General features: G+C 47.5%; 1 protein-coding gene across 1 annotated transcript in view; it reads right to left on the reverse strand.

Annotated features, from left to right (window-relative positions):
* Positions 1-601: 601 nt before the first annotated feature.
* The window catches only part of LOC136945279 (cadherin-4-like), a 165,180-nt gene continuing 155,645 nt past the window's right edge, over positions 602-10,136 (reverse strand). Inside the window, 6 exon segments of the mRNA XM_067239024.1 lie at positions 602-808; positions 1,867-2,031; positions 2,183-2,322; positions 2,978-3,214; positions 3,433-3,672; positions 7,115-7,257. Of these exon segments, the coding sequence (XP_067095125.1) occupies positions 602-808; positions 1,867-2,031; positions 2,183-2,322; positions 2,978-3,214; positions 3,433-3,672; positions 7,115-7,257 (1,132 nt within the window).

The following is a 10,136-nucleotide window of genomic DNA, read 5'->3' on the forward strand; positions in this document are numbered from 1 at the left end:
TGCACCACTGAAGGCACTTCTTAGAAAACAGTGCTTCTGTTCTAAATACAGTATTTCAAGTTATAGTGAGACTAAACTGTTGCCTTCCATGTGGGAAGGTGTCCATGTTTGTTTTTTCTTTTCTTTTTCTTCCCCTTTCATGACAGGCAGCTTCAACTATCTGCTGAGGGGCAGGCTGGGGGCTGAGGATGAGGGCAGAGTGACTCAACAGCAGGAAGCAGAACCTTCATCTACAGGGAGTTGGGCCACCAAAAGCTGCAAAAAGCCCCCATAAAAGAACCAAAGAAAGAACACAAAAGAAACCAACCCCAAAGTCTACCAAACTGCAAAGAAAAAAAGCACATAGTTGTAAATACAAAAATAAGAGGCGTCCAGTCTGAGTCCAGCATGGTTCTCAGACAGACAGTTACAGGGCAGCTGCCTCACTGCACAGTCCACTGTGGCGCTTTGATTGGTCAGTCGGTTGACAGGTGTGTGTGATTGTAAGAGAGTGTTTATGCAAGGCCCTCGTGGGGGTAAGGATGGGGTGGGGGGGGGTGGAGACAGAGAGCACAGCAGGCCAGCTGAGGGACGGAGGGCGGAGGAGGGCGGTCGGGAGGGGTTAATCCTCATCCCCGCCTCCATACATGTCGGCCAGCTTCTTGAAGCGCGGCCCCCAGTCGTTGAGGTAGTCGTAGTCCTGGTCTCCCGAGCTGGAGGAGTTGAGGGAGCTGACGGAGCCGGCCGTGGAGCCGCTGCCCTCGTAGTCGAACACCAGCAGGGAGTCGTAGGGCGGGGCTGTGGGGTCGTTGTCAGCGGCCCGCAGACCCTGCAGCCAACCAGAAGAGAGGAGGGGAGTGGTTAACACACACAGGCCAGCAGGGTAAGGCTAGTACTGGCTCGTACCACAGGTGGGATGGAGCTAGGTGGAGGGCTAATGCGATGGAATGGACCAGAACAAAAACAAACATATCTGCTACGACTACTTTCGGTCAGGTCATCCACATTTGCAAAATTCTGAGCAGCGCGTTAGAGCGGCCCTTCATAAAAGATGAGTAATTCCATCAGCAGTGTTTGAACGGAATTCATCAGCGGGCTGTATGGCTGAGGTAGTGTACTGCAGCGGTGTGTGGTGTGGAACAGTTCCACTCTGCCTCCTCGTGGTGGCCTGTGTGCTCCTGACAGCCAGCGCTCCTGGCTCTCTGAGGACACCCCTGGCAGCTGAGACACCATGTGTTTGTGTTTGCCAGACTGCTGGAGCGAGATCAGATGTGACTGTATGTTTGTAAGTGTGGGTGAGTGTGTGCATGCGCGCACAAGTTTGAGGGTGTGTGCCAATGTGTGTGTGTGTGTTGAGACTAGATGGATCGAAGCTGAACAGCTGCCAACACCTCTGAAGTGTGAACGTGTTGTCATGAGCCTGTCAATCAAAGCCTTCCCGCCTGAGCGTGCCAAGATTATGGTTATGGTTGTGTTTGTGTACGCGAGTGTGTGTGTGGACATGAGGGTGTTTGTGTACGTGAGTGTGTGTTTGAGTGTGTATGGGATTGTATATGAAGTCACTATGTAGTAAATGTATCTGTGAAAACAGATGTCTGGTAAAAACATCCTGACTGAGATGCATCGTACATTCAAGCTTGAATAAACAACACTGGAATAATGAATGGTAAAATGAAAAACACAGCTAATTGTGATATTAACCTTCCAGATGTACTGACCGCGATATGACATTCCTTCTAGGTGAAGCAAATCGAAAGTATACTCATTATCTATGACGATAGCTAGACAGGTCTTGAGAAGATGTGTGCTGTCTCAAACACGCACATGCAAGCACACTGTGAAGGAAGACAAAGTCCCAGTCACACAGATAGATGCACACACACACACCTCGTTGATGAAGTCCCCTATGTCTCCAGGGTGGGGTAGGACAGGCCGGATGGGGTACTGGGACTCTGGGATGATGGGCCGCTCGTCCACCCTCCGCACCCCCGGGGGCTTACTGATCATGTGGTCCAGAGAGTCAGGCTGCTGCAGCTGGCTCAGGTCATAGTCCTACTCACACACACACACACACACACATAAGCACATGTAAGCTTCATCATGTGGTACAATACAGTATACAATATTGAAATGGATGGTTGCACCAAAAATTTACAGAATTTTCTAAATGTGTTTCTGCATGTGTGTGTGTGTGTGTGTGTACCTGGTCCTCCTCTCCTCCACCCTCCTCGTCGTACTTCAGGATGTTGTCTCTGACGTCATCCTCAGGGTCGATCAGGAGCTGCTTGGTCTGTCTCTCTTTCTCTCTCCTCTTCATCCACATCACAAACAGCAGCACAATGACTACAACACACATACACACACACACACACACACCCAAACACTTTAGAAACATAAAATTTGATGCCTGTTTCATTTAGGGCCAGACACATACACTATTCAGTAGATCAACATGTCATCATGCATAGCTAGGCTACTCGAACAAATCTGAATGCCATGAGGTGACATTCTGGATTGTACGTGAGAGAACAATATGCTGAAGCGCCTCATCTATAAAACAGCCGGAACGTTATTGTGTTGATACATGTTTTATGACTGCACGGTGTGAGGGAGATGGAGTTCTTCATCAGCTGAGGTGTTTAAATAAAGTATGTTCCTAGAGAGGCATCGGATCAGTGCTTCAGCAGTGAGGGGGCAGTGACGGCTGGCGGACAGCGGAGCAGAACGAGGAAGACATCGGCACTCTCCTCCAACAAGGAAACACGATTGGGTTTTAATTATGGAGGGATAGCTCTGAGCGAATCAGATACCAGTGTCAGATCAGAGCTGGAGTTTTGGTTGTAGAGTGACTGCCTGAGACAACACAGCCTCCTTCAGACTTTGTGTGAGTGTGTGACATATGTGTGGATTGGTGTACAGTATGCATGTGTGCCGTGTGTTTGCGTGTGTATGTGCATGCCATTTATGTCGGAGTGTATGTGCGTGTGTGTGTACTCACTGAGCAGTATAATGATACAGATGAGTATGGAGATGATGGCACCAGTGCCCAGTCCGGCCACATTCACAGCTCCCAGTGTGGTGCAGTCTCCGTTGCTGTCACAGGGACACACCTTCACCTTGATGACAGACCTGTTGGAGAGGGGGGGGTTCCCCGAGTCAGACACGATCACAGGGACCTCGTACACCCCCGGCTCCAGGTACACCTGATAGCGTAAACTCAGACGACCGTAGTCCCCTATGAGAGAGAGAGAGGGGGAGAGAAAGAGGGAGAGAGAGAAGACCGTGTCAGTAAAGGCATGGAAGTTTTATCAGAAACAATATAAGCAATATTTCATATTACTTTGCCAAGCTCCATTTCTTGACTGACTCCCTCCAGTACAGCAACCCCCCCCCCCCCCCCCCCCCGGTCACCCCTCCACCCGCGAGATATCCCCCCCAGGCATGGGCCCTCACCGCTGAGCCGGGCCACGGTCCAGTTGCGCCGGACGCTGGGCGGGAAGGTGGGCAGCTCAAAGATGAAGGGCCCCACGTTGGGGTCCAGGTCGGCGTCTTCCGCCGTGATGTTGACGCCGTTGGAGTTCCTGCTGACGCGCTCACAGAGCAGAGCCTCGCGGGGCACCAGCGAGGGCGCGTTGTCGTTGACGTCGATCAGGTAGATCTGGAGAGTGCCTGTCCCGCTGGCCGGGGGCGAGCCTGAGGGGAGGGGGGGGGGGTGGTAGAGATGTAGAGAGGTCAACCAGAGAAGGGGCAGAGACCCAGAAGTCGCCACATTCTTTGCACTACCTCTCGTAACAGGACAAAGTGAGAGAGAGAGAGAGGGGAGAGAGGGAAGAAGACAGAAAAGAAGGGAAGAAAAGAAAAGAGATTGGAGTGGAGGAGCGTGATAGAAAACACCGAGGCGGCAGCAGTGAAGGTCCAGAGATGTGGAGGTTGATGAGAGAGATAGCACTGCCAGGGAGCCTCTTCACAACTCATTCTTCATCCTCACAGCCAAAACAACCCATCACCACCCATCACAACCCATCACCACCCACCCCTCCAGTGCTCCTCTCACAATGCCCGCAGAACACAGAGGGGCCGTAACGATAAATATAACACTCGAAAACAAGCTGGCCACGTTTTCTGAAGTGTGTTTCCTGTATGCGCTGTGGGGTCCTCTGACTCCTACATGGATATTTTGTACTGATGAGGAGTCTCTGTGCAGTTTACGTAAACAGTCAGAGACACTCGCACACACAGACCTCCAGGCGTATGTACTGTACGTGCACACACTTTAGACACGCGTTCGCAGAGACACACACAGTCTTAAAGGGTTATTTGTACTGATTGGACAGAACAGCTCCATGAGAATGATGGTGTACAGGCCCTCAGCAATCAGAGAGCAGATCCAATGGAGACTGGAGATGACAGCCGAGAGAAAGAGAGAGAGAGAGAGAGAGAGAGAGAGAGAGAGAGTGAGAGAGAGAGAGAGAGAGTGAGAGAGAGAGAGAGAGAGAGACAGACAGACAGACAGACAGACAGACAGACAGACAGACAGACAGACAGACAGACAGAGAGAGAGAGAGAGAGAGAGAGAGAGAGAGAGAGAGAGAGAGAGAGAGATCCCATGGAGAAGAAGAGCAAACAAAAGGCAGAGAGATAACAGGAAAGAGTGGTTGTCAGCCAGAGCTCAATGGATTCTGGGCTGTTTATTGAGCGTGTGTCAGGGGCTGGCGACCCTTGGCTGCCTCCAATTAGGAGTCATTTACCTGCCACGCCCCACTGGCTAAGCCAATGGTTAGTGGGGAAGTGTCCCAGAACGTATGGGAAAGCTGAGATAAAGACTCTGCCGTTTACACAGATTTATGCAAAGCTGACAGATCTGCCAATTAAACATGGCAACAGAGCAAGACATCTGACAACATGGGGAGGATATGGGGAGGCGTAGAAGGAAGGAGAGAAAGAGAGGGATGAAGGAGGAAAAGGGTGGGGTGGCTAACAATGGTCTAAGCTTGTCAAATTTTCAGGATGACATGTTATCTCTAAGAGATGAAGCTGAAGTAAATCCCCCCAAAAATGTGTATCACATACTTATGCTTGTTCAACACAGCAGTCTCGTAACATAGCTATGGTATAAGTATTCTAAGTTTTGTTTTTCTGAAATTGATTTGTCCAGTAGTACCCAGTCTGGACATCCCCAGTCAGGTTCACATGGCCAGTTATATTCACACTCCTTCTACCCTCCTTCTCCTCATCCTCTCCCTCATCCTCCCCTTCTCAGCCCCCCTCATCCTCCCCTCCTCAGCCCTCCTCCTCCTGCCCTGAGCAGGTGAGCCTGCACTTCAGATAGACTAAAGTGGTAAGACACATACACAAACAATATATGACTGCCCTCATGAGGAACATGCATGCGCACACACACGCGAAAGCTTCCCCTGCCTACTGGTTTAGTTAATCCCAGCCATGTATGGTGGACATGCAGAAGCAGCTTGCTGCAGCTGATAGAAGAATTATGAGGGTTTTAACCAGCTAAATAAATAATTATGTTTGTGTAAATTCCTCAAAAGGATTTGTATTAAGAGTATTTTCTTGATGTTGGCTAAAAGATTTCAAGCGTGAAGGTCTTCTTGCAAGCTTGCCTTGTGTGCTTGAAAGGAAAAACAAACAAGTAAAAGGTGGGTTTGCAGTGTGTGTAGGTCTAAGTCAGCCGCTTGGCAGCTGTAATGATATGGTAGTTCTCTCTCTTGTCTCAATACTGTCCTCCCTCTTCCTTTCTGGCCTTTCCTCACACCCCCACTGCTTCTTACTATAATCCCTCTCACATTATGACTGCAGACACTTCCCCCACACACGCTGTCTGCACTCTGTAAAACACACACACACACACACACACTTGCATATCCACGTACACACTTACACTCACAAATAAACACATATTGTATATGTAAACACATATGAGGAGTAAATGATATGGTATCCCTGCTCATATTGTAGACATAGATGCATGCACAATGCACAAATAGACACATGACACCCTCTCTAACTAACAATCATTTTTTGCGTGTCCCATCATTTTGCCTCAGCAACCAGCGCATTTTGCATAATGTAGAAAAATATCAAATATTTGTCTAAAATCATTCTATCTGGCATTCCAAACTATTTTGAGAATTCTTTTTTTTAAATTGTTATATATATATATTTTTTTACATTGGACAAAGCAATTGTTTATGGAAGATTTGTAGTGAAATAATCATCATTTAGCAGACAAAAAGATTTTGAAAAACTGTGAAACGATCTCAACCCACTGACAGATTTATCAGTCTGAGACACATCTTATTATTGAAAAGCCCTGTTTTCTGTGTTCTCTGCATCACACACTCTCCTCCCCTGCTCCCCGGACACATCCCAGACACAGCTCTCCTAAGACACATCCACAGAAGACACCACACACAAACCTCACAGAATCTGAGCTCTGTCCCAAAGTTCAGAAACTTCTTTAAAGAAAGAGAGTAAGTAGGACAGGAAAGAGGGGGACTGAAAGGAGAGAAAAAGGAGAGAAAGAGAAAGCTGATGCATGAGAAGGCTGGCTGATGAGTGTGTCAGCCCTAATGGGTTTGCTGTCTAATCCCACCTCCTTCCACCCTGCTGCAGAAACAACACAGTAAGTTACACATCATGGTCTGTGACATTGTCAATCACAGCATGCCCGGCTGACACACACACTAACACACTCATTACACCCACACACACACACACACACACACACACACGCACACACACACACAATGTCACTCATGCTTCAAAGCAGTCCAACTTTAGGTAAACACACCAATGCGCTGCACGACGCTGATAAGGCACTTTGGGGGGAAAAGCTCTCTGCTTCTGCATGAAAAAAAAGGAACTTGTTTGTTTGCTGTGATTGAGTTTGTGCTCGGTTAAGCCTGAGTTTTAACTGTGTGGCAGAACAAACAGTATATGCCACCATAAATGTGATGGACAGAGTAAAGAATGAAGAGTGAGAGATGAGAAGAGAGGAGAGCTTGACCATTATGGGCCCAAGATTTTCAGCTTTAACTCAGCATACACACACACACACACACACTCCCTCCCTCTTGCATAGGCCTATACATGCATGTACAAATCCATAACCTCTCACCGTTGTCTGAAGCGAGGAAGGTGGCCTCATAGATGTTGTTTTTAACGTAGATGGATTCCCGGTCCAGAACCGTGGTGGTCACTATCTGACCATTTGTTCTGTTGATGGACAGCCAGTCTGCAGGGTCAGCAAGCTTAGAGTATCTAGAGACACACATACAGAAAAGATGAGACTAAGCGTTAGAGAGAAATAGTGCATACATACAGTTTCAATATTGGGTTCAGCTACATATATTTAGGCAATGAACACTGCGATCTTAAAAGTATATACCTGTGACCCTCCCCCCCACCCACACACACCCACAAACACCATTGACATTTACACGTGTAGATTCTTCTCCAGTGACTGCTTCTACACAGCCTGTAGCCACAGTCAATTTCAGCTCATTTCCACTCCTATGAACAAGGTATTGGAGCCAATTACCTCCTCTGTTTAAAACTATAAGTGTATGACTGTGTGATTGTGTCTGTGTTTGTGTATGTGTGTGCACTTGAGAACGAGCTAATTGTGTATGTGTTTGTGTGAAAGATCATAAATGTACTGAAGATGATGGAGGAGCAGGTGAAGACATCACCCGGGAAGAAGCAGAACAAGAAATCATCTTCAGGATTTACCCACAATCCCTGTCTGATCGACACTACCTGCCCCAGCATCCCCGGTCTTTGATCTCTCTCTCTCTCTCTCTCTCTCTCTCTCTCTCTCTCTCTCTCTCTCTCTCTCTCTCTCTCTCTCTCTCTCTCTCTCTCTCTCTCTCTCTCTCTCTCTCTCTCCTCTCTCTCTCTCTCTCTCTCTCTCTCTCTCTCTCTCTCTCTCTCTCTCTCTCTCTCTCTCTCTCTCTCTCTCTCTCTCTCTCTCTCTCTCTCTCTCTCTCTCTCTCTCTCTCTCTGTGTCTTTCTCCCTCCCTGTTTCTGTCTCTCTCCGGCACAACAATCTCTCTACCTCTAAACTCATTTCATTTCATTCCATTCTCACCTCATCTTTCTGTATTCACATATTCTCTCATCTTCTTTCATCCTCTTGCATGTCTGTATCCCCCACCTCCAGCCTTGTGACCTGGCTTCTCATATCATCCAGCAACCAAAGCCCCCTACTCTACAATGTCTCACCCACACCCGCTAGCTGTGACCATACACTCGGAAATACATTTCCTCAACATGTGTATGTGTTTAATCCAAATCCAACTAATTCAGTATACAAACATACCCCTCTCCCTTCTACACAACACATTCCAAATGCAGCAGTTATTATGGTCCAGGCCTGATAGAGGGTGGACGGATGGAGGGAGGGATGGAGGGATGGAGGGCATAATCTCTTCTCCCCTGCAGAGAAGGAGGGGGTTTTCCCGGCAGGCAGGTTGCCGTATTCCAGCAGTGGCAAGGAGGGGGAGCAGGAGATCTGAGGGATGACACCCCCCCTGCCTCCACAGTGTCACTAAGGCTAGCAAAAACCCACAGAGGCAGGGGCGCTTGTTTTTTTGTTTTGTTTTTAACCCTCCTGAACAGAAACGGTATAAAGCTGAAAAATGCATTCTTTAAAAAAAATAAAGTTGTCTTATATTGTCATTTGTCACTTACGCTACAAGCCCCATATTCGCAACATGTTGGTCCACGCCCCCATCAACAGCGCAAGACGCAAACCAACGTACCTGCATTCTGACAGCGCTTCAATGGAGACTAGCAGCTAACCACTGGATACCGTTAGAAAACTGCTTCTCTGAGTGATGCAGTGTGTGAGTTTTAAAATAGTCGTTTTTGACAATCAAGTGCCACCCCAAATAAAAGACTGGCAAAGCTGGCCCCCCAGAAATAATGTCCTGGCTACGCCCCTGCACAGAGGGGTAGAGTGATGTGGTTTGATGAGAGTGATGTGATTTGGTTTCTTATTTGATTGTCTTTGCCTCCAGTCCATCCACGGCCATACTGAGGAGCCTACCCTGGGTCTCCAGCAGGGGGTAGTCACGTCTGAAGTCCTCTCAGTGCAGAGAGAGGACAGGGTCGGTGTGTGACCACAGATACAGAAGAAAAAGGGAAAAGTGAACCTGTGCTCGACAGAGAGGGGGATGGAGGGAGAGAAGGGAGAGGAGGGGAGAGACACACCTTTCTTGTCTCTCCTCTATTGTGGTCAGTGATTGAGCAGCTCCTTTCCTATCTGCTAGGACATTAAAAGAGGATTAGAGCCCTCTGCTGATAAAAAGGCATTACACAAAGGCTTTTTCCTCAGTGCCAGCAAGCCCCTCACTCCAACATGACACTTTAATTAAGTCCCCCAAACAGCATTGAAGCACTCTACACAGATATAATAAAACTTATAGCAGGTACATTAAGCTTATAATGGTCCTCCAGCGCATGCCAATTTCCTCTGCATTGAATGGCCCATCCAAAGTGTAATTAGTCATTTTCTTAAACAATCGGGCAGATTAAGGGCACCTCAGTGGGGTCCTGAGTGCAGATCTCAATCTCAGCTGCGGGTTTTAAACATCACTCTCCCCTTAATTAATTTCATTTTTAATGTCTGAAACGTCTTAAGTGATTTTCTGAAGGGGGTGGCATCTGTTTGTCAGTGTGTACATGTGTGTCTGTGTGTATGTGTGTGTGTGTGTGTTTAGTTGTCTGATACAATTACAATTTGAGGGGTTAGAACCTTACGCAAGGAGTAGGTCCGTGTATTTGTTTACAGTAGTCTTGGTATGCAAACTGTCAACAGTTATTAGCTGTCTGATTGGCAGCCATTCCTTGTTGCTTCTGGCATTTTTTTACGCACAGCCAAACACTGTCATGCACTCTTGTTCTTACTAGCAGTGCCTTATAGTCTTACATTAAGTTAAATAGATACATATATTTGTATATGTTTTATTGTAAATTACATAAGCAAAACCACTACATTAAATTTCTCCAGTTCAGTGGTGAAGTGTGTGAGAGGGTAGATTTAGAAGACTGGGCTGGCAGATTAGCAAGCTACAGCAATAAAAGCAATGTTTTTTTCAAACCTCAGCCCTGAGGATGTAAATGTCCTTCTTGCGTGT

This window comes from Osmerus mordax, chromosome 7 (assembly GCF_038355195.1).
Source record: "Osmerus mordax isolate fOsmMor3 chromosome 7, fOsmMor3.pri, whole genome shotgun sequence".
NCBI lineage: Eukaryota > Metazoa > Chordata > Actinopteri > Osmeriformes > Osmeridae > Osmerus > Osmerus mordax.